Consider the following 25,570-nt stretch of genomic DNA (forward strand, 5'->3'; position numbering starts at 1 on the left):
GGTGGTGTGTGTTATGCAGGGAAAGTGAGCCAACTCATTTTGTTCAGGCAGGAGTCTGGCTGAGCCAAGTTTCTGACAGGCAGATAGCTTGCCTCGTAGAGTGGAAATCTAAATGAGAAACTCACAGCAGGCTGGTTTTTATAGATGCTGATTTAAATGAAGTGTCAATACAAACAGAATAATATAACCATTTTTATGCTGGACGGAAATTTGGAGAAATAAAGTAATAAAATAAAATAATGATATGAAAGGGTATGGGCAAAAAATCCAAAGAATTTTATTTTATTTTATTGCTGCACATAACTAAAATGTGTTTTTACATAAATATGGTAACAATGCATGTACTATCTAGTTTATGGGAAGCAGGCAAAGTACACTAGCTTGTAGAATAGCTTTTTTTTATTAGAAATTACAGCTTGTGTAGAATAACTTGAGCAAGCTTGTAATAAAAGTAGACTTTTAATAATAATAATAATAATAATAATAATAATAATAATAATAATAATAATAATAATAATAATAATAATATCAGAATTGGAAGGGACCTTGGAGGTCTTCTAGTCCAACCCCCTGCCCAGGCAGGAAACCCTATACCATTTCAGACAAATGGCTATCCAACATTTTCTTAAAAATTTCCAGTGTTGGAGCATTTACAACTTCTGCAGGCAAGTTGTTCCACTGATTAATTGTTCTAACTGTCAGGAAATTTTGTTATGCTTCTGGCATCCTGACCAATTTGTACCAGAATATTTTAACTATTAGCTGGGAATATTACATGAATACACATGAAAGGAAAAAATATGACCAAAGCTGATAATAGATGCAATCTACATAGACTTCTGCAAAGCTTTTAATTCAGTAGTACATGATAAACTACTCCTCAAACTAAAATCCTACGGCATTTCGGGACCTCTTCACAATTGGATAAATGCCTTCCTGTTAAACAGACAACAAGTGGTCAAAATTGACAACGCTATATCAAATCCTGTTCCTGTCAAAAGTGGCGTTCCCCAAGGTAGTGTTCTTGGACCAACACTCTTCATACTATACATAAATGATCTCTGTGACCTCATCTCAAGTTATTGTGTTCTCTTTGCTGATGATGTCAAACTATTTAATACCACTAATAATACTTCTACCCTTCAAGAAGACCTCGACTTAATTTCCGATTGGTCTAAAACTTGGCAACTCCAAATCTCAACCAGCAAATACTCAGTCTTATATATTGGAAAAAAGAATCCTATCAACAAGTACAAACTTGATGGTCATTATCTTACTGATGACCCCCACCCTGTTGAAGATCTTGGAGTTTTCATATCAAATGATCTAAGTGCCAAAGCCCACTGCAACTACATAGCAAAAAAGGCTCTAAAAGTTGTAAACCTAATTTTACGCAGCTTCTTTTCCAAAAACTCTACACTACTAACTAGAGCATACAAAACATTTGCCAGACCTATTCTTGAATACAGCTCATCCCTCTGGAACCCATACCACATCTCTGACATAAATACAATAGAACGAGTCCAAAAATATTTTACTAGAAGAGTTCTTCGCTCCTCCAAAAACAACAAAATACCTTATACCACCAGGCTTGAAATCCTGGGACTAGAAAACTTACAACTCCGTCGACTTCGACATGACCGTTGTTTAACACACAAAATCATCTATTGCAATGTCCTTCCTGTGAAAGACTACTTCAGCTTCAATCGCAATATTACAAGAGCAAAAAATAGATTCAAGCTTAATGTCAACTGCTTCAAACTTGATTGCAGAAAATATGACTTCTGTAACAGAGTTGTTAGTGCCTGGAACTCATTATCTGACTCCATAGTCTCTACTCAAAATCCCAAAATCTTCAACCAAAAACTGTCTACTATTGACCTCACCCCATTCCTAAGAGGACTATAAGGGGCATGCATAAGAGCACAAAAGTGCCTACCATTCCTGTCCTATTGTTTCCTTCATTATATCAAATTAATATAGTTGATGCATATTTTTTTTACATATATATATATATATATATATATTCTTCAAGATATGTTGTTTTATTTATGACAATGTTTGTGTATACTGTTGTGACAAAGAGAAATTTAAAAAAAATGTTCCTAAAAAGTATTATATGGAAACCTTGGTTGACCAAAGCCATGATGGGTGGTTGAAATTATTATTGATAGACACATCTGGCAAAGACCACAGCAAATGTAAGATTGTGATTTAAAATATAGTAATGGTAAATGGTAAATTTCAGAAGTTAACCAATTAAAGAAAAATGGGTATGTTGTTTGTGAAATTAAAGAAGGATCTAATACAGAGGTGTCAAACTCGCATCATCACATTGTCATCACATGACGTATCACGACTTTCCCCCCCTTTGCTAAACCTTGGGTGGGCGTGGCCAGCCCGTGATGCATCCGGGCCCGTGGGCTGTGAGTTTGACATCCCTGATCAAATAGATTGAATAAAGATGATCTGATCTGGTGGAGTGGAGCTGATGAGTATGTTTAGGGCGATGAAAGTGTAATTATGAATGAAAGAACTAACACCATATGTCAGAAAGTACAAATCAGTGCCATCAAGGTAATTGTAACATATTGTCTTTTGAAAGTAAAATGATTTTAGATTCAAATTTGCATGATTCTATGTGCATTTTTCTGATCTATTAAGCTTACCTGTGATAGGGTTTTCTTATCCATTAAAGTTAATCTGACCATCGCCTTCTTGTTTTTATTCTTTGAAATAATTGTATGATGGCAGTTGTTCAATTAAATTCTTATTAGGATCTTATTAGTCATGCTTTCATGTCCGGAACTATCTAAGGTCTTGATCCTTATAGTAAAATAAACAAAAAGCCCTCCAAATCTGTCAAAACTAGATTTGACAGACCCAGATTGTTGGGGGGGCAATAAGTTGACTTTGTAAAAATATACAAATAGAATGAGACTATTGCCTTATACACTGTAAGCCGCCCTGAGTCTTCGGAGAAGGGCGGGGTATAAATGTAAACAAAAAAAAAACACATATTTTCTCACCTTGCGGGACACATGGTAATAATTTAAGAATCACTAAAATGTTGGAAATTTGGCTGATTCCAAATATACTGAACTACACCGTAACAACAAACTTCATTGCTTCTAATCAAGTCTGGTTCTTCCCATCAGTTTTTCATTTTCTTGCTAAACAATTACGAGGAGGATTTCTAAATTCAGCATTTTGTGTAATACACATAATCATAATGACAGAATGATAAGCATTCTATAATTGATAATAGAAATGAAGTAGCAAATATTCAGTTAAAAGGGTTTACCCTTGAAAAACATTTAAATTGATAGGTTTCAGTGGATGCTTTAAAAATAGCATAGTAATTAGCAAAATTGGATTAATAATGCATTAAAATGTATTGCATATTTGTGCTTTTACTGGCAGGAGGAAATGAAACCGGTCAGTTTAAATTAGGTTATTAAATGACTGCAGCACCTTAATGCCATTTCTTCCCTTCCTTGTTTTCTGGAGGCACGTATCTGCTGATAGCAATTCTTGAGGCAGCAGTAATACTCCTTGGGCTGCTTCTATCATTCTTACTTGTTAAGTTCCTTTTTCCGAGTGTTTCTTACCTCCCTCTTTCTACCAAATGAAGAGCTGACATTATCAGGAGAAGCAGGGAGAGAAATGCACATGAAAAGGAATATCAAATTGAAAGGACTCCCCCGAGTGGACACATTTATAAATGTATAGAGAAAAACTCATTTCTAATGCAACCTTGGGGACTTGAATTATTTACATTCTTTTAATCCTCTTAACTTCAAATCAAGATAACTCACATTGCTTTACAACCAAGCTTTCAGCTTTGCTATGTGTTCAGGAACAATTCTGGGAAATCATTTAATTTAACAAATTCATAATCAACTTGCATTTTATAAAAGTATTTTGAGATCTTCAGCACCTTTTCTTTATTCCCATTTACTTTTATCAAAATCGTATTTACAATATGTGTATGTGGTAGGCAAATTGATAGAGATATTATGGTCCACAGAGAATAGGAAACAGAATTATTTGCTTCTACCCTATATAAAACTTTTTGAATGTGAGCAATCTCAAGGTTATAAAGCCACCCTTAAATAACTCTGATACTATTTACTATCTTAATGCTATTAAAGACTTGTTTGAAAAGTTACTGGGTGAGTTTATTTTCACTCTGAATAAAAGAAAAAATAATCTCAAATTTGAGAACTTATAGAATTTGAAATAAACAGCAAAAAGTTCTATAGTCCCCATTTATTTGTATTCATTCCTTCGTTCACGTCCATGTTCATACTTATACCTGATATCTTGTACATGTTTGACAAAGTAATAAATAATAAAAATAATAATAGTTATTAATAAGATCCAAGAAAATTAGAATGGATTAAATTTATGAAATACAAACAATTAAATCTGAAATATTGACTGGTACTATAACTTTTTTTGAATTAACTATTCTCATGAGAACCATAATTATTTTGGATATCTTGGCTTATAACAAAAATAAATGACTTTATGATTTTAGAAACTAGATACTAGAGACGACCAATGATTCTATATAGAAGTGGAAAAATACAAGTCAGTTTTTAGCGTCGATTAACTCTGACTAAGAAAATGATGGAAAACATTATAACACTAGAATTATTAAGGGGCACTTTTATGAATGAAAACTAGAAATTAGCAGTTGTAATATCAATCGTGTAGTAATGATATCTGATTCTGTGGATTGATTATGTCCATAGAACATAAGATATCAATGAGGAAATGACAGATGTGGGGCAAATTTTTTCTGACAAAATAAAGTAGTGAAAGTAGAACCACAAATGACAGAAACCACAAATGACAAATGACAAGAGAATCCTGGAGGACGGAACAATGCTGACTGGAGTCCATATTGGGTATTATCTCATGGCAATAAGAGGGATGAGATATCAATATTTCTCCTCATATCCATCCAGCAACTTTGTTTAGGCCTATTCCTTATTGAGTAGGGAGCCCCATCCCCAACATCTGCTAGGCAATTGTGAAGATTATTCAAGCTTATCTGGTGGATAAAGTCACTCTTGAACAAGCTGGTCAGGAGCATTCTCTCTATCCTCCTCCACCTTATTATCAACTTAAAATTACTAGGTGAGGTTATCTACTGATTTGGGGTCCAATTTTATTGGTATGCTAATGATACCCAATAATATCTTTCAAATCCAGACCAGTTAAATGAGACTGTTTAGGTTCTGTCCCAGTGCCCGGATGCTGTGTGAGTTTGCATGTTGAAGAACAGTCTCTCATTCAATTCTACCATCACCAAGTGGGTGTGGGTGTTTGGAGTGTCCAAATATGAGAATATTCCAACTTTGAACGTGGAAAGGGTTGCACTTTCTCACTGAAGAACAGTGCAAAATTTGGGGTTCTTCCTGGACTCACAGCTCATACTCAATTATTAAACAATGTGGCTAGGAAGGCTTTTGCCTAGCTTCACCTGGGTGCCATTTGTGTCCTTTCCTAGATCGGGGAACTCTTCAGGCAGTCAAACATACCCGTTCACCTCATGGCTTGACTATTATAATGTACTCTACATTGGGGCTGCTCTTGAAGATCACTCAGAACCTTGAGCTGGTCCAGAATGCAGTGACACAGCCAGCGAAAGGCATGCCTTGGTATGCCCATGTAATACCTCTGCTTCGCAAGCTATTTGGTTGTTAGTTTGCTTCAAAGTACAATTCAAGGTACTGGTAGCTAATGTGAAATCCTACATGGCATAGGGCCTGTTACTTGACATACTATCTTTCTCCCACAGTATCTGCCTGACTGGTTTGATCTGGCAACATTAGTGCACTTCATGTTTCATTAATTAAACAATACCAGTTACTGACGCTTCAGAATCTCTATAGCGGCACCTGACCTCTGAAAAGAAGTTCCCCTGAGATTCAAATATCTCCCATCCTGCTGGTGTTTTGAAAGGTTTAAAAACCTGATTCTGATGCCCCTTTTTCCTGCTCCTTTCTGGGTTTGTTTTCTTTTCTTTCTTTCTTTCTTTCTTTCTTTCTTTCTTTCTTTCTTTCTTTCTTTCTTTCTTTCCTTCCTTCCTTCCTTCCTTCCTTCCTTCCTTCCTTCCTTCCTTCCTTCCTCCTCCTCTCTCTCTCTTCTAATGTCCTTTGTTTTTAATTTTTTTAGCAACTGTAAGCTGCCTAGAGTTGTTGGGAGTCAGGCAGCATTTAATAAATGTAATACATTTAATGCATTAAATTTATTAAATATACATTTAATAAATTATTTATTCATTTTTATTTATTTTAATAAATTATTATTTATTTAATGTGTTAAAATTATTAAATATACATTTAATAAATTATTATGAATTAAAATCATTCTCAAAATATGTGCAATTGTGATAGTTATTAAGGCTAGTAAGATCTAAGATTGCTTAAACAAATGAATTAATTCAAGTATATAAACCAAGTCTGCAAGCAAGTTCCATAGATTTTGTTAACATGCAGCATTATGTAATGGTTTCGTCTCATTCCCCTAAGAGGAGTATAGAATAGTATAGACATTCATAAATAGCACACCTCTTCCTTGTCCCTGAAGGAACAGAGTTGGATTCCTGAGACTAAATAAATCATTTGCTTTACTGCCTAGTAGGTCCTTGGTGAATTAAATTTGGCAAAATTCAACAAATTGTATTGATTAAAATATTCATTTGGCTTCAATACATTTAAATGTCTGAATCGATTTGAATAATTGATTCAAATATTTGAATTTTCGCTTTACTTCCCAACTCTTTCATTACAGTTGTGCAACCTTGTTTAATTTAGTGCAGAACACTCTGCTTACACCATTCCCTTTTAACAGTATTGATACATTAATAATCTATATCGAGTCATAGTGCAAGGTGGAAATTCAATCTTTCTTTCTCATTTCTTAACATTTACTGGCTTTAGAGTTCTAGAGACATTACTGCTGATAAGTGCTCATGATTGTCTCCATGCCTTTCCTGCTTCTCAATGGACTGTTATCTCCCACAGGCATAAAATCCCTTCCAGACTATATTTAATACTGGAAATGATGGATGGAGATGGAAACTATTCAAAGGGGATGGATGTCTTTTAGAGGAAACAGAGACATTCAGGATCTCTGAGGAATGGAGAAGTCATGTAGGATCTTCATGTGCTTGAAAAATTTCCCCTGTATGAAAGAATGAGATATCTTGAAAGTCCTGTTTTCAGATATATCAGAGCTAATTTCCTTACTTATTTAGAGTGTATACCACTAATAAACTCTGCAGAACTTTTTATGTCCTACTTTGAACATTTAGGACCTTAACAGCTGCATCCGAAGATCATGAGACTTTATTAAATTAGGTTGCACAAGTTCTGTTATAGGTTATGCGCATTCCAGACTGTAACTGGAAAGAAAAAAAATATTATGGTACTTTTTCGCAAATTAACTTGCCTGTTTTTTGAAATGTACTTTTCAGGTCTTTCTTGATTTGCCTTTATTTTCACTAGAATAGATAATATTTTATCTCTAAAATAACATACCTAGAAATATGTATCTGGAACCTGTATTTTTACTCCCTTTCCATCCCCTCAATCTTTAATTGAAATTATACTCATGTGTTACTAATTTTGTTTCAATCTTCTTATGAACCTTCATTTAACATTTTTTTGTAATCAGCTCCCCTGGACTGGCATGGAAGAAAGCAGATTTTTATTTGTAGTATATAATCCAGCTTCATGCTTCCTCTCATATTTAACTAGGAATTAAGTGAGGCACTCAACTAGATAGAGAAAAACATTTCTGTAGTTCTCCTTGTACAGCTATAGTGAGAAAGATTATTTTAATTTTTAGGGAGCCTCTGGTTGTTCCTGTACTTGAAGAAGAAAATGTCACAATGTAATTCTGTGTATAAAGAGACTGTTAAAAGGTACTGTTTTCCATTCATCGTAGTCATAGCAGCTCATGCTTGATTTGAGGGCAGAAATTTTTTTAAGGGGAAGTCCTAGAGTTTTATATCCATCCTAATATGCTCACCATGACGCTACAAACAAGAAACCACCTGATGTACTGAAGGAGAATTCACATGAAACCAATGCTAAAATTAGTCAATCAATAATTTATTTATTCCTTAGCCAAACAATACTAGCAGGAGATCAATGTAGGCTAGCTATAGGATAAATTTGAGTAAATCTGTTGTGAGCTTTTGTAATATTCCCCTAGGAAAATAGGAGAATATGATGTCAATGCTCCTATGTGACTGTATCCTCAGATCTTTTTTGGAAGAGCATCTGGGGAGATAGATGAATGAGTCACACTATTCCTCTCGTTTTCAAAATTGCATATTAATATATCTGGCCTACAGAAATCAATGATACAATGGCAGAGGCACAGGAAATTACATTCCTGAAAACCTCCTCACCTTGAAATTCTTACAAAAAGCCCAGCGGTCAACCTAAATAAATAAGAATTGCCTGTGAAATTGTGAGAGCTGTGGTTGGGGATTTCTACATTTTATTATCTCCTCCTAGTACTTGTGCGAGAGGAATAGTGCCAGGGTATTCTTGTGCATGCGTTGCCACAAAGAAACATAGAAACTTGTGGAAAAAGTATGTTTTATCCTTTTCCCTAGTCACTTGGAACCAACTCATGATGACATTTTAAGGTTGGGGAGATGCACAGGTCCGTTTTCCCTATCTTTGGATACAGTTAAGTGCTAAAATAGACTTTTTGTGATGAGTAAGGAGAGTAACCCACTGAAGCCACAAGATTCCAGTGACTCTTGTAACCCGATTTACATTTACTGAATTCTTTCCACTAAAGACTGTTTGTTACAGTTCTTATTACAGAAGTGCTGTTGTGAAGAAAAGCTGCTCATGAAGAGATACCCAAACCTGGACAATATTTGACTTTAAGACTATACCTACTGGACAGAGGACATAAGGATAAAAAGGATATGTTCTCCTTTTACTGGACTTCTGGTAACCCTAGTCGAAACAGACTTCCCTATTGCTTAGGCTGACTTTTTGAACCAGTATATTGTATGTCATCTAATCTTGCTGTAGGAAGAGAGGCACATGGAATAAGAGATGAACGTCGGTGAAACCAAACTGTGGTTTAGTATTTTAAATCTGGTTACCTGATTTTTTTTCTATTTCCAGCCTCTGCTTAGCTTATTGTTAAAGATAATCCTAGATCAGAAATGTGTTTCTTCAAGAACCTTGTGTTTGAATATTTCAAATAATTATTTGTACTGTTTCCATTTTAAACAATTCTATTGAAGTGCAAGCTAAAGTTGCACTTTAGCTTGAGTTAGGTTTTTTCCCCCCTGAGAAACATAGGCCCTCTCCTATTATAAATTAATTAGTTTTGGACCTTCAACCCCTTATCACTGTACAGCACTTAAAAAGAAGTGGTGTGAGGCACAGGTGTGTGCATGGGGGGGGGGATGCACTTGTTCTTATCCAGAAACTTGTATTCTGTCTTAAAGCCCTGCACGAATCAAGAAGAGGGCCGTGAAAATATTTACAGACCCCTCGCATCCTGGACATAAACTGTTTCAACTACTACCCTCAAAACGACGCTATAGAGCACTGCACACCAGAACAACTAGACACAAGAACAGTTTTTTCCCAAAGGCCATCACTCTGCTAAACAAATAATTCCATCAACACTGTCAAACTATTTACTGAATCTGCACTACTATTAATCTTCTCATAGTTCCCATCACCAATCTCTTTCCATTTGTGACTGTATGACTATAACTTGTTGCTGGAAATCCTTATGATTTATATTGATTTATTGACCATCATTTGTGTTGTAAATGTTGTACCTTGATGAACATATCTTTTCGTTTATGTACACTGAGAGCATATGCACCAAGACAAATTCCTTGTGTGTCTAATCACACTTGGCCAATAAAAAATTCTATTCTATTCTAAGCCCTACATTTTCTCTGGACTTTTACACTCTTTTGTATTCCATTGAAGTGAATGGGAACAGTCTGCAATTTAGATCCCATTCTCTCAAAATAGCTAGCTTTGTTTGTCGCTGATGCCTTAAGAAGCTCGGAGTTTATGGCCAAAATATAAGACTCAGAACCACCAACTGGGTTAAATTATAACTCTACGAGCTGGGATCTTAAACAGATTAAGAAGTCACATTAAAACTCCTCTGCCTTCAATTTTCCTAACAAATATACGCTCACTTGCAAATAAGATGGATGAAATACTCCTCTTAAACAAATACTATTCTGATTTTCGCAATTCAGCAGTCCTATGCTTCTCTGAAACCTGGTTAAATGAATCAATTGAAAATAGCAGCCTGAACATTCCAGGGTTTCAGATTGAACGATCAGACAGAGTTCCAGAAACATCTGGTAAAAAGAAAGGAGGAGGCTAATGCCTATATATTAATAGAAACTGGTGTCAAGATTTTAATATAATTTACAAATTCTGTGACAACAATTTAGAGACTCTAATTATCAACTGCAAACCTTACTATTCGCCTCGTGAATTTTCCTCATTTCTTCTAATTGCTGTTTATGTCCCACCACAAGCCTGTGTAAACAAGGCATTACGAACTCTAGCTGACCAAATCATGGAGGCTGAAGCCAAACACCCTGATTCACTGGCCGTTGTTTTGGGAGATCTAAACAAGGCAAACTTAAGGAAAGAGCTACCAAAATACTTTCAGCATGTCAATTGTCCCACCAGAGGCAAGAATACTCTAGACCACTGCTACACAACACTAAAAGATGCTTTTTTTTTTTTTTTTACATTTATATCCCGCCCTTCTCCAAAAACTCAAGGCGGCTTACAGTGTATAAGGCAATAGTCTCATTCTATTTGTATATTTACAAAGTCAACTTATTGCCCCCCCAACAATCTGGGTCCTCATTTTACCTACCTTATAAAGGATGGAAGGCTGAGTCAACCTTGGGCCGGGCTTGAACCTGCAGTAATTGCAGGCTACTGTGTTCTAATAACAGGCTCCTTACAGCCTGAGCTATTCTGGCCCTTTCATCGGTCTTTACCACGTGCAGCTGTAGGACACTCTGATCATTGCATGATTCACCTTGTACCTGCTTACAGGCAAAGACTTAAAGCCACAAAACCAATAATTAAATCAGTGAAGACCTGGACGGAGGAATCAAAAGCTACAGGCATGTTTTGACTGCCACTGATTGGAATATTTTTAAAGATACCTCTGCAGACCTGGATGAACTCACAGATACTGTAACATTATATGTCAGCTTCTGTGAAGACCTATGTGTACCTACAAGGAACTTGCGAATATATAATAACAACAAACCTTGGTTCACACCTAAACTTAAGCAGCTACGACATTCCAAAGAGGAAGCCTACAGAAAAGGTGATAAAATGCTGTACAATCAGGCCAGAAATGGGAGATCAGAGCAGCAAAAAGAAGCTACTCTGAAAAGCTAAAGAATCAGTTTTCAGCAAATGAACCAGCAAACATGTGGAAAACTCTTAAAAATATCACCGGCTATGGCAAACCTCCTTCCCAGGCTGAAGGTAATCAACAACTGGCAGATGACCTGAATGAGTTTTACTGCAGGTTTGAAAGGAAACTACAGCCACCTATCTCCACAACCCCCATCTCAGACACACCAACAACAGCCAAGCCTCCTACAACTGACCCCATTTCATTGGGTTCACAACCCCTAGTGATCACAGAAAAGGAAGTGCAGGACCTATTTCACAGACAAAAGCCAGGAAAAGCTCCAGGCCCAGACAAGATAACTCCTTCTTGCTTAAAAGTCTGTGCTGACCAATTGGCCTCCATCTTCACCCATATTTTCAATAAATCACTAGAGATGTGTTATGTTCCTTCTTGCTTCAAACGCTCTACCATCATCCCAGTGCCGAAGAAGCCCACTATCAAGGAACTGAATGACTACAGACCAGTTGCTTTAACATCTGTAGTCATGAAAACCTTTGAAAGGCTAGTGCTTTCCTACCTGAAAACCATCACGGATCCGCTGTTAGACCCCTTGCAATTTGCATACCGAGCAAATAGATCAACAGATGATGCTGTTAATATGGCACTGCACTACATCCTACAACATCTTGAGTCTCCAAAGACCTATGCAAGGGTCCTTTTTGTAGACTTTAGTTCAGCATTCAATACCATCATTCCAGACATTCTTCTAACTAAGCTAAACCAGCTACAGGTACCGGAACAGACTTGTAAGTGGATCACAAGCTTCCTAACAAACAGGAAGCAGCAGGTGAAGCTAAGCAAGATCACATCAAATACCTGTACAATTAGCACAGCCCCCCCCCAAGGCTGTGTGCTCTCCCCACTTCTCTTCTCTCTGTATACCAATGACTGCATCTCCAATGATCCATCTGTTAAGCTACTGAAGTTCGCAGATGACACAACAGTGATTGGTCTCATTCGAGACAATGATGAATCCGCATACAGACGAGAGGTCGAACGACTAGCCTTGTGGTGCAACCAAAACAATCTGGAACTGAACACACTCAAAACCGTAGAAATGGTGGTAGATTTTAGGAAAAACCCTTCCATACTTCCACCTCTCACAATACTTGACAACACAGTATCAACAGTAGAAACTTTCAAATTTCTAGGTTCTATCATATCGCAAGATTTAAAATGGACAGCTAACATCAAAAACATCATCAAAAAAGGACAACAAAGAATGTTCTTTCTGCGCCAACTCAGTAAGCTCAAACTGCCCAAGGAGCTGCTGATTCAGTTCTACAGAGAAATTATTCAGTCTGTCATTTGCAGCTCTATAACTGTCTGGTTCAGTTCTGCAACCCAACAAGAAAAACACAGACTTCAGAGGATAACTAGAACTGAAGAAAAAATAATTGCTACCAACCTGCCTTCCATTGAGGACCTGTATACTGCACTAATCAAGAAGAGGGCCGTGAAAATAGTTACAGACCCCTCGCATCCTGGACATAAACTGTTTCAACTCCTACCCTCAAAACGACGCTATAGAGCACTGCACACCAGAACAACTAGACACAAGAACAGTTTTTTCCCAAAGGCCATCACTCTGCTAAACAAATAATTCCATCAACACTGTCAAACTATTTACTGAATCTGCACTACTATTAATCTTCTCATAGTTCCCATCACCAATCTCTTTCCACTTATGACTGTATGACTATAACTTGTTGCTGGCAATCCTTATGATTTATATTGATATATTAACCATCAATTGTGTTGTAAATGTTGTACCTTGATGAACGTATCTTTTCTTTTATGTACACTGAGAGCATATGCACCAAGACAAATTCCTTGTGTGTCCAATCACACTTGGCCAATAAAAAAAATTCTATTCTATTCATTATCTAGTTCAGGGGTCTCTAACCTTGGCAACTTTAAGACTTGTGGACTTCAACTCCCAGAATCCCTCAGTCAGCAAAGCTGGCCGAGGAATTCTGGGAGTTGAAGTCCACAAGTCTTAAAGTTGCCAAGGTTGGAGACCCCCTGATCTAGTTAGTAAACGACGCGAGTTGCATACAGCAACGAGCAATCAAGCTCGGGGCGACTGTACTTTCGGTGAGGGAACCGAAACCTCCGAGAGACAAATTTACAAATTAAGACTACGAGGCCATCGCGAATTCCGATCCCAGCGATCCCTCCCGGCCAGAGGAGGCTATGCAACTACGATCCCCACAATCCTTTGCGGCGGCGAGCGATCGCATTTAGCCGCCGTCGTAAATTATGGATTGGTTTTTTAAAGCCTACGCTCTATGCCCGGCTCGCTTTACGGCCGCGAATCCGTGATCCACTTCCGGGCAGAAGTTCACTGAGGGATCGGTCTGCGGTGGGTTCCTTGTAGCCCGGAGACGTGACGCTTCTGGCTCTGCGATGGGGAGAAGCCGATTGTGACATTCTCTCCGCTCCCTCCCGCCCCCTCCTCCCTTGCCCGGACAAAGCGGGCCCCTCCAGGCCTGTCGGGATGGAGGAAGAGAGCATGGAGGAGGAGGGGGGCGGCGGCGGCGGAGGAGGAGGAGGCGGCGGCGGCAGCATCAGTAGCAGCAGCAGCAGCTACGAGGCCTTCATGGACGACCAGAACCACAATAACTGGGATCCTGCGGCCGGAGGGCGAGGCGGAGGCTACGGGCTGCCTCCTTCGCCTTGTCCCGGAGAGTCCCGCGGGCACCGGGTAGCGGAGGAGCTTGAGATCCACATGATGTCCGAGGCCGCCGCCAACGGGCCGGGGAAGGGCTGCGAAGCGCCGGGAAAAGGAGGGGCTGCCGCCGCCGCCAGCATTAACCTCAACATCAACCCTTCGGCCTCTAAGTTCTGTGAGTGAGGCATCTTCGGTGTCCATTCTCCCTGCCTCCAAGATCGGAGGAATGAAAATGCGGCCCATGGTTGCTCAGGAAGGAGGAGAAAGTGAACTAGAAAGAGAGACCCAAAGGTCCTTTTTTTTTTCCCCCAAGAGGCAACTGGACTTTATGGTTTTTCTTTGAAGACCTTTCGCTTTTCATCCAAGAAGCTTCTTCAACTCTGGATGGTGGGGAATGGAAGGGTTTATACTCCTTGCAGACAGATGGTCATTTGCATCCTTTTAGAGGGTCGTTAAGGTCACCTGGAGGTTTATCTGGAGGTTACCTGAGTAGTGCAAACTGGTGTGGGGCCGCTTTAGAACTATTGAAAGGACTGTGTTGTAGATTGGAGATAGATCAGGCGTCTCCAACCTTGGCAACTTTAAGACTTGTGGACTTCAACTCCCAGAATTCCTCAGACAGCTTCGGTGGCTTAGGAATTCTGTGAATTGAAGTCCACAAGTCTTTCAGTTGCCAAGGTTGGAGACCCCTGAGATAGATGATGTCATATGCCTCCCCCGCTGTTGAGAGGGGGCTGTTCAAGCTCAGGAGGATCTTCAGCCAACATAACATACATGCACGCTTCAGACTCAAGAGTACACTAAGGCAGAAGCTTGTCCAGCCCAAGGATAAAACACCCAGACAGAAACTGATTAATGTGGTATGTGCAGCACAATGCAGTGAGCCATGTACAGATCTGTACATTGGGGAAACGAAACAACCACTTCATAAACGTGTGGCACAAAATAGGAGAACAAACACATCAGGACTAGATTCAGCAGCCCATCTGCATTTAAGACACAGGCCACTCTTTTGAAGACAACAAAGTCCATATCTTCAACAGACAGGATCACTGATTTGAAAGAGAGGTCAAAGAGGGCATCTATGTCAAAATTAAACAGTCCTCTTTCAATAGAGGGGGAGGGATATAGCATCATCTATCTCCAATCTACAACATTGTCCTTTCAACAGTACCAAGAAGACACCCATTTGCACCACTCAGGTGACCCAGAGGACACTGATAAACCTCCAGGTGACCTTAATGACCCACTAAAAGAATGCAAATGACCAGCTGTCTGCAAGGAGTATAAATCTTTCCGTTCCCCACCATCCACTCACAGCTAAAGAAGCTTCTTGGATGGGAAACATCTTCAAAGAAAAGTCCAGTTGCCTCTTGAAAAAAGCAACTTTGGGGCAACCATGACCTGGATGACTGAGGATTTCCATAGACATTTAGAAAGAGAGTTTGGCTCTTGCCATTTTTTTCCAGCTGACCAGCAAGCCCCCTTTCTCCAGATTTACATTTTTAGCTGGACTCATCCAGCTAAATGGATTCATCCATTTAGCTGGACTTGGCAAGCCAAGTTGTCTCTTGCTAATTCAGTTTCTTCTCTTTCATGAACAGCCATGGGCATCATTTTACTTTTTGCTGTGTCCTCCTCCTTTGCTTGGCAAAGGGTAGAGAGAACTAATTGATTTGGTGGTAGATTTTGCCCTGAAGTCTACAAGCGCCCATAAGTAAGTAGTGGAATGTACTGATTTGGTTTTGAAGCTCAATCAAGCGGTCCATGTTTAGTGGTGGAAGAATTTCTTCTTCTAATCCCATTGAGAGGCAACCAGCTGTTTTAATGTAGGCAAACTTAAAAAACACCCATTTTATAATTTTGAAAGCTTATTCTTTGTACTGTAACATTGTGTTACTGTTTTATGTGTTCTTTAGGAGTTGTATCTAGATCAGGGCTATATGTAACACAATTTGGTGATGGTTCATAAACCTAATATTTAAAAACAGATTTTGAATATTGATTTTTTTCTGTGATACTTTAAGCAGCAATTAGTCTTCATGGGCTTTTGGGGTCTTAGAGAAATATGTAGTTAAACATTTTGCAATTAGCAGTACAAGATATATGTTAATATTTCTATTTATCTCTTTGAAAATATACAGTCTAGGTACCAGTTTGTTAAGAAATATCTGTATATATTTCGTCTATGTTTTCATTTTAGAAATGAAATGAAAACATAGCTATGTTTAATTTCAGACACTCTTGTGTATGCTTGTTTAGAAACATGTAAATCTGTCTCAGGCATAGAATTGGAATATGAGTTAAAATAGATGAATGTTCCATTTGAATCAGAAATAAGATGCTGAGGCTCTGGAAGCAGTGCAAAAAAGAGCATAAAAGATGATAAGAGGTTTGGAGGCTAAACCTGACTAAGGGAATTAGGAATATTTAGCCTAACAAAGAGATGACTTGGGTAACATGATAGCCATGTTGAGGGCTGTCACAAGAGAGAGGGAATCAATTTATTCTCCAAAGCACCTGAGGGCAGGATAAGAAGCAATGTGTGGAAATTGGTCAGAGGAAGATCCAATCTGGAACTAAGGAGAAGTTTTGATAGCAAGAACAATTAATCAATAGAACAGCTTGTCTCCCAGAATTGTAGGTGCTTCATGCTGGAGGTTTTCAAGAAAAGACTGAACAGTCATTTGTCTGGTGTAGAATAAGGACTCCTGCCTTGGTCAGGGGGTTGGTCTAGAAGACCCCAATGTCCCTTCCAGCCCTATTATTTTACCCACATCCCATTAATGTCGGAGGTACCTTTTAAGGTGCTTCTGGGTTGACAGGATTAGCTGGTGACATCACTGTTGCTTGTCATGACAAGTTTCATGTCTCCATCAAGGACCTGGAGCAAATGACAGAAACTTGCCACACCACATAGCAGAACTCAAGTCTCGAACACATACTTGCTAATCTCCAACCCAGGGTTCTAACCACGTGAGCCACCGTGCTCCTGTATTATTCTATGATAATGTAGAAATAATCTTGTCTCAAGTATATAGTTTGAGCTTTGCATTTAAGTTTAGTATTTGTTGACAATTACGCTGACTGCATTCTTTTTATCAATTACAGTATACTTTCTCTTCTAGTAATGAATGTTATAACAATAGAAGATTATAAGAGCACATATTGGCCAAAGTTGGACAGTGCCATAGATCAGCTTTTAACTCAGAGTCCTGGTGACTATATTCCCATTTCCTATGAACAAATATACAGGTAAGGAAATAAAAGTAACAAAAATATTGGTTCTACAATAACAGATTATTTCAAGCTTGATTTATTCATTTGCTTGCAAGGTGCTAATGAAAACTTTTAATAAACAAGTATAATATTTAAAAGTACAAAGGTAATTCTGGCATTAGATTTCTAAGTATTGGGCTTTGACTATTTAAACTGAATGAAACTAAGTGTACTTGGTTAACATCTTTCATTTTCAGGAATTTACGTGCTTCTATGTTAGAAAAGCACAATCACATAATAGAAAAAGTTTGCATTTCTTTGTAAAATAACATTTGTGAAATTGACTTCATGTTTTCAAACTGTGCAACTGAAGACAACCCTGGCGTTTCACTAATCAAATGAAAAAATGTATCGATAAAGGAGACTGTATAGGTTCTCTGATAATGCAAAGATACATGTATGTGCTTTGATTCTAACCAAAGAGTTGTCCTCTGTAGTACTTCCTTCTTCAAGACAGAGATCCTGTTTTAAACTGTGATTTTAATGACATTTCGATCAATTCTTAATTCAGGTGGGATGGGGTGTTTATGCCATAGAAACCAGTGCTTAAAACAAAACTATTTCTATTTGGTGTACTTGGGGGATAGAAGTAAGGCAACAGTGTAATGTAGTTCTAGAGCAGGGGTGTCAGACTCACATCGTCACAGCGGTGTCACGTAATGTATCGGGACCTTTTTCCCCTTTGCTAAACTGGGCGTGGGCATAACCAGTGCATGACTCATCCAGCCTGCGAGCCATGAGTTTGACAGTCCTGTTCTAGAGTTTGCCTCTAGAACTGTATATTAATACATAGTTGAATGGTTTAGAGTTATATTCTTAGAAATACTAAATGCAAGGAATTGATTCTCTGCTTATGTAATAGTCAAAAATGCTAAGTTCAGATGCTATTAATAATATTTTAGCCACATTGAAAACAATTGAAGTTAACCTAGTTATAAGTGACTAGTCCTGTTGATTTCATGGGCTGAAAAGGTGGCTAACTAAGCTGAAATTCAGGCCTTGTAATGAAATATTGAAAAGGGTTTCTTCTTTTAATTCTGTTCTGTCCCTGAAAAGAAATGTTTAGAATGTTGTATTATTATGAATAAATGAATGCTTAAACTATAAAATTTCAGAAAAGCCTCAATAACAGAATTAAATGGCATGTTTGGTTAAAACACATCTTAATAATATGATGAGTTAATTAAACAATCTTCTTAGAAATAAGATATTGCCGGACTTTAAAAATGGAATCATGTGAGATAACCTTGAGCTTTTAGATCTTGTGGAATTCTCTGTGACAAATACAGATCTGCTTCCACAAACCTGTTAGTTAATGGGTCTAGCATGTTATAAATGTATATTTAAAATCATATACAGGTAGCCCTCCACTTCTAACAGTTCATTTAGTGACCGTTCAAAGTTACAACTGAAAAAGTGACTTATGACCATTTTTTACACTTACAAGAGTTGTAGCATCCCCATGGTCCCATGATCAAAATTCAGATGCTTGACAACTAGTTCATATTTATGACGGTTGCAGTGTCCCAAGGTTATGTGATCCCCTTTCGCGACCTACTGACAAAGTCAGTGGGGAATCTAGATTCATTTAACAACCGTGTTACTAACTTTAACAACTCTGGCAAGAAACGTCGTAAAATCGGGCAAACTCACTTAGCAACATAAATTATGGGTTCCATTGTGGCCGTAACTCGAGCACTACCTGTATTTAAATAAATTTCTACAGGCTTAATATTGTCAATTTATCATTGTTCCTGTATTTATTTCTGCAGTTGTGTATATAAATGTGTGTGCCAGCAGCATTCGGAACAGATGTATAGTGACCTAATTAAAAAGATAACTAACCACTTAGAGAGAGTCTCAAAGGAGCTGCAGGTAAGCTGCACAATTTCATTTTCCCAGTGATAGTATGCCAGTGATCTGTTGAAGTTATTGCTACCATAATTGCTTCCTGTGCAGAACTTTTTCGACCTGATTTGTAAGTTACATCTGTTTGAGTAATTCTTTTCTAGGGAATTCAGATATTACTGTCCATGTGAGTTCATGTATTTCAAAAGGGATCAACAACGCCAAAGATGATATTAATATACATGGTGGATTTCCACTGAACATATATATAGGTGTGGATAAGAAAAATCCCCACTAGTTTGAATCTGATTCCTAATGATTTCAGAGGCATGTTCATATAATTTTCTTGGCAATTATTAGATTTGCCAATTGCCTCCTGAGATACTCCTTTAACTTTCCTGGACTAGCCTGTTACTATGACACATCTTAGTGATCTCCCATTTAAGTACTAACCAAGTTTGACTCTGTTTAGTACTTTGAGATCAGCCATAGCAGTGAACAAAATCTAGAATGATTGCTCAAATGAATGTGACCAATTTTGATCACTTTGTCCCTAGGGAAACATGTAGTGGATGTGTGCCAGTATGTATCTATTATTTTTAGCTAGCTTAAATTAGCCTTTTATCTTCTTGCAGAACTTTATGTTGGAACGATTATCAGTGTTCAAGCAACTTTTTATTATATTGTACATTCATTTGTGTTTTGTTAGGTTTATCAAAATATGCTGTTCAATTTTACTCAGCTTGAGGAAAAGTGTGTTGCTTTGGCATGCTGTAGCTACTGCTGGCAGCTCACTGAAGAGATGTGTAGCTAACTGAATATTGTAACTTTCTACTTACACTTCCTGTATTAAAATAAAACACTAGTGTTGCATTTACAGGTGAGGGGGGTTCTTCCTCCTTAAAACAGATACAACACAGCACAGCATACAATTTATTTGGGATTAAAAGTCACACTTCATCTTTGACATGTGCCAAAACCTGTCCTTCAGAAAGTACTATAGGCTCTTTTCCCTTGCTTTTACTTAAAATTTTTTCATTTATATTCTTTTGGATAAACTTAAAAAAGAAGTACTGAAAACTAAACTTTATTTTAACATATAGAACTAATGTTTATTAAAATTAAATACCACTAGCATTAGACAACACTTCAAATTTAAAACATCCAAAAGCTGAAGCAAGTAGTTCAAATTTGAATTCTTTTGCTCATTGCTTTTTAATATGATTATTCCCAAATGTGCACTTATTTTTCTTCTGACATCTTAAAAAATTATAATATGGAAATAAGTTTTGAAGGTTGGTAGGAGCCACATTCAAGTTTTTTGGGGAGATGCTTGCTATTCTGAGATTATACACTGACCTGTTAGATTGTATTTCAGTTGAAATGGCTTACAATTGCTAGAAACCTGGGCAGAAGCATTGTTAAAAGCAATCTTGGTTTGTTGAGCTGAATGTCTAGTTATCCTCTGGCAAAGAGGTGGGCTTCGCATAATTTAATAACCGGTTCACCTAGTGCAGAACTGAAAATGTGAGCATGCGGTTGTGCGCGGCTTCAAACACATCGATTTCCTGTGCGCGGCTTGCAGCACACCTTCTCAGGCAGCTATGGTGAGTAGAGCGGGTGAGGTGCGGAAATCAGCAGGCCTGCATGGGCGGGGCAAGTGAGCCAGAGAGTGAAATATATAGGACGGGATAGTGCCTGGGCAGGTGGGTGGGTCCAGCCAGTGGTCAGAACTACCGGTTAATCCGAACCAGTCTGAACTGGCAGCAGCCCACCTCTGCTCTGGCATCTTTTCTTGTAGCTGAATGTTTCTATAGAATAAAGATCTTCTCTTTCTTGAGAATAAGCATAACCCTTTCTCAAACTTCTTTAAGTCTATACTTTGCATGTGATTTTGCAATAGGTAATTTAAGAAACACCTCATTACCACTCTTATAACTTAATTACATTGTCAATTAAAAGTGTGTATTACTTGGCTGATCTGCAAGCACATACAATTGTAGTTTCAAAGTTCTTAAACTCTGGTCTGATTAGTAGCTGTTCTTTTAACTTGGTGGAGAAAATACAAGGATCTTGGTAATGCACTTCTTAAGGTAACTAGCTTCCGTCCTGCAGCAAAACAGAACATTGCTGATAGTATGCAAAAGTTAGTTTTCCAGAACAAGGTTTTTAATATAATCCAATAAAGCATATCTGATGTCAGTAGCAAATAACCAGGAACAAGAGTGTAGTTCAAAGCACTTCAAGTTCATTATATGCTACCTACACACAAAAATCTGATCTACTAACAGTCAAGGCAAATTGGCGCTAGATAAGAGCAGCAGAACTCAAGAGGGTCTGGACTTAGGTCTCTTGTGAAAGCGGAACAACTCAAAATTGATGATAGAATAGAATAGAATAGAATTTTATTGGCCAAGTGTGATTGGACACACATGATGCATTTGGTCCCACCACCCTCAAGCTCAGCCTGGTCATGTCCTGAAAAACTTACAGTCCAACTAAGCCTAAGGACAATGAAGAGAAATTCAGACAGAGTTCCCTTCTTTATTTGCTTACACACAATAGACAGAATCTTGCAGACTAAATCCTTAACTACTGTCATCCTGTGCCCTGGGAGATTGTAGGGAGTCGCTTTCCTTATTCCTCCTCCCCTCCCCCTCTGTTTTCTATGTAGCTCTGGCCTGTGCTGTCTCTTGTCTGGCCCCCTTTCTGGAATGTGCTCTTTCTTGGGAAACTGCTGTTTCACTACAGTCCATCACATTACATTAGGTCCCCCTCTCACATATACCTCCAGAACTGAACAACTGCCAGATCAGTATGTTCCAGGAAAAATAATAAAAGATCATCCCTGTGGAAAACTGGACCGTTCTACATTCATTTGGCAACATAAGGATGCATTCCTTCGTTGTTCTGAGATTGAGCAATGAAATTACCCGTACTCTTACATTACTGGAAGTATTGCCTGATTAACCTAGCATTTTAGGGAAAGATTCTTCCCTCCTAACTATATCTGATTGTGCCCTTATTTATTTATATCTTGAATTATTTATAAAAACAATAAAGGCAAGGCGGTGAACATATCTAATATTTCTGCCCTCTTCCTATTTTCCTTACATCAACAACCTTGTGAGGTGAGTTGGACTAGAAAAATTAAGTAGCCCAAGGTCACCCAGCCAGTTTTCATGGCTAAGGTGAGACTAGAATTCAGTCTGCTGGTTTTTAGATCAATACCTTCATCACTGGATCAAACTGGCTCTTTTCATGTATCCTCTGAAAAATTGTCATAGGAGAAAGTGTATGTATATGGGAAGAACACCTCTCCTGCGCAGACTGCACTGGCTGCCTGTGGTTTTCCGGGTGCGCTTCAAGGTTTTGGTAATGATCTTTAAAGTGCTCCATGGCATAGGGCCGGGTTACTTACAGGACCGTCTGCTGCCTCCGAATGCCTCCCACCGGCCTGTGTGCTCTCACAGGGAGGGACTCCTCAGGGTGCCGTCAGCTAGGCAGTGCCGACTGGCGACGCCCAGGGGAAGGGCCTTTTCTGTGGGGGCTCCCACCCTCTGGAACGAGCTTCCCCCAGGACTTCGTCAACTTCCTGACCTTCGGACCTTCCGCCGCGAGCTTAAGACACATCTATTTATCTGCGCAGGACTGGACTAGATTTTTAAATTTTAATTGTTTAAATTTTAGATTTGGTTTTAAATTGGGTTTTATTATTTATATGTCTATTTTAAATATTTGGCCTATTTAATAAGTTTTTTAGATTAATGTTTTACTTTGTATATTTATGTTGTTTTTATATGGCTGTACACCGCCCTGAGTCCCTAGGGAGATAGGGCGGTATAAAAGTATGAATAAATAAATAAATAAATAAAATAAAAATAAATAAGAAGCAACTTTCATGAAATGAATTTCCATTTACCACAACTTTATTGATAAATATGCTATTCTTGTATGTGTAACTTTATGCTGGAAGATTCAGTATGTTTTTCATTTTATTAACCAAACTCACTAGTAACCATAGATCTTATAGGGAGAACCCAATTAAAGAATCAAGAAGATGTATAAAATGCTTCTTATAAAATAAGGACATACATTTTAATTACTAATTAGGTTAATCCTTAAAAAAATCATTGCATAATTAGAAAAAAAATCTGTTTTTAAGATATTTTTTTGAAGCAGAGAAAATATGTTCAGATAATAAATAACAATGGGAAACTTACATGATTGTCTCTGTGTGTATGTGTGTTGTGCACTTTTAAAGACTAATATCAGATTTTTGGGGAGTTTCCTGAGTGACTCAGTAACACTAAATATTGATTTTTTTGTATGCAGATCTCCACTGCTTGCTTTTGAAGAGTTAATAAACTCTTCTGAGGTAGAATAACTTTTCCATTGCAATATTATCATTTTTCAGTTTGAGGACATTAGTATCATAATTAATGCTAGTGTTTAACAGCTGTTAGTTTCCACATTTTTTATTATGCGTCTGAATTCATTGCAAATTTCTACTTTAGAGTATAAAGTGTATTTCATCTCTCATGAACAGGCTGGATAATTATTGTGTGGAAAAAGACTACAAATGGGATGCTAAGTATTAATTCGGGTGATATTTTAGTTGATCCTGCTTTGCAAATTTGTATTTTGATTTTGATTTTTCCTTTTTTTTTTAATTAGTTTTTTCTCCAGCAATTTTGTTGCTTCAATTTTACAAGCACATGCCATATATTTGGCATATAAAGGGAGGAACTAAATGTTCTAGATACTGAGTGGTATCTAAATGGGATTAGAATAGTTATTTTGCTCGTTATATTACATTATCACAACTATTGTAAGGTGCTGCTGACAAAGGAGAGAAGGCCTAAACAGGTCAGGGCAGCGTGTATCTGTAGCTGCAATTCTCAGTCCTTTGAGATAGACGAGATCAGGAAATAGACTCCACAGGAAAAGTAGAATTATGCTTTATTGAGATAGGCCAGGGGTTGGCAACCTTAAGCACCCAAAGAGCCGTTTGGACCCTTTTCCCTCAGAAAAGAAAACACTGGGAGCCACAAAACCCTTTTGATATCTAAAATGAAGATATCGTTTTTTATCTTTATGTTATGTATAAAAAAACTATAATGTGTTGCATTTATGAAATCAATGAACTGCTACAGAGTTTTATTTCTGCATGCAACAAAAACATTTTGAACTAAAAAAAAAAAGATGGGTCAAAAAGCTCAATAAATCACGTGCCAGCTTGACATGTCACATGTTGGTGGTTGTGATACATATTTTGAGAAACAGGGAGCCACAGCAGAGGGATGAAAAAGCCACATGCAGCTCCAGAGCCGCGGGTTGCAGACCTCTGAGATAGGCTATACTAGTCAGCTAGTTTGATTGTGCTTCTCCCCTCTTTTCTCTCATACACCAGTTAGTCAGGGAAGTGTCATCCTGATCTCTCTTTAATACTCCTCCGATTTTTGCTTTAGGTTTAGGTAATGATTTTTGATTTTTGAATATTGCTATAAGGCCATCTCTGTAGCTGTACACCAATTGATTCAGTTTAGATGTGTGTCAGTTTGGGACCTAGAGAAGAGTTTTGCCTGATTTTTGCAGTGACAGATAAGGTTTGAGGGGCCAGGGTCTACAATTCAACCTCTTGAGCTTTCAGGAATCCCTAATAATTGGAGGATAAAACTTTTCCAACCATTTGAAAAGTGGTGGTGGATATGGTCAGTATGGGAATGAAAGGAGAAATTTCTGTGAACCAAACTCTCCTATCTCTACCCTACCTATAAAACCATCCAACGGTCTGAAAAGCTGTGATTTTTGCCTATTGCTGGCAGCAGGCTTTTAAGGAGTGAGAATGAGAGTGATTTGTCTTGCAGATGCCTCCCCCCCCACTTCTATTCTTATCTTAAAACAATAACAACCTTCTGAAATTCAAACTTTTGCTGTTGACAGTATAATCTTGAAGTACTGCGGTGGAGAACATATTTGGGATACAGGTTGCTCTTCCTGAATTATTGAGATATAATATGGAATCCTTATAGGAACGTTTAAGCTCTTATTTTAAATAGAGAGATGTGAGAGATGTATAAAAGCTATTTTTATAGATTGTATTGCCATTACATAACATTAGAACAAATCTAACTAGTAATCACCTAACAAGGCAATGACTGTCTTTTCCAGTATCCTAAATCTCTTCTCCCCCCCCCCCACTGCCTCAAAATGTTTAAAGTACCCATTAAATAGTTTGAATTTTAATCAAGGCAGCATTTGATGAAATAGCTTGGGTCAGAATCTAGG

At 37.9% G+C, this 25,570-nt stretch overlaps 1 protein-coding gene across 3 annotated transcripts in view; it reads left to right on the forward strand.

Annotated features, from left to right (window-relative positions):
- Positions 1 to 13,803: 13,803 nt before the first annotated feature.
- The window catches only part of CACUL1 (CDK2 associated cullin domain 1), a 41,566-nt gene continuing 29,799 nt past the window's right edge, over positions 13,804 to 25,570 (forward strand). For all 3 annotated transcript variants that reach the window (XM_058188064.1, XM_058188065.1, XM_058188062.1), the window contains exons 1-3: positions 13,804 to 14,327; positions 17,281 to 17,407; positions 19,204 to 19,306. In XM_058188064.1, the coding sequence (XP_058044047.1) occupies positions 13,979 to 14,327; positions 17,281 to 17,407; positions 19,204 to 19,306 (579 nt within the window). In that variant the 5' untranslated portion in view covers positions 13,804 to 13,978. The remainder of the gene's footprint in view (positions 14,328 to 17,280; positions 17,408 to 19,203; positions 19,307 to 25,570) is intronic.

The sequence above is a fragment of the Ahaetulla prasina genome, chromosome 6 (assembly GCF_028640845.1).
Source record: "Ahaetulla prasina isolate Xishuangbanna chromosome 6, ASM2864084v1, whole genome shotgun sequence".
NCBI classification, from domain to species: Eukaryota; Metazoa; Chordata; class Lepidosauria; order Squamata; family Colubridae; genus Ahaetulla; species Ahaetulla prasina.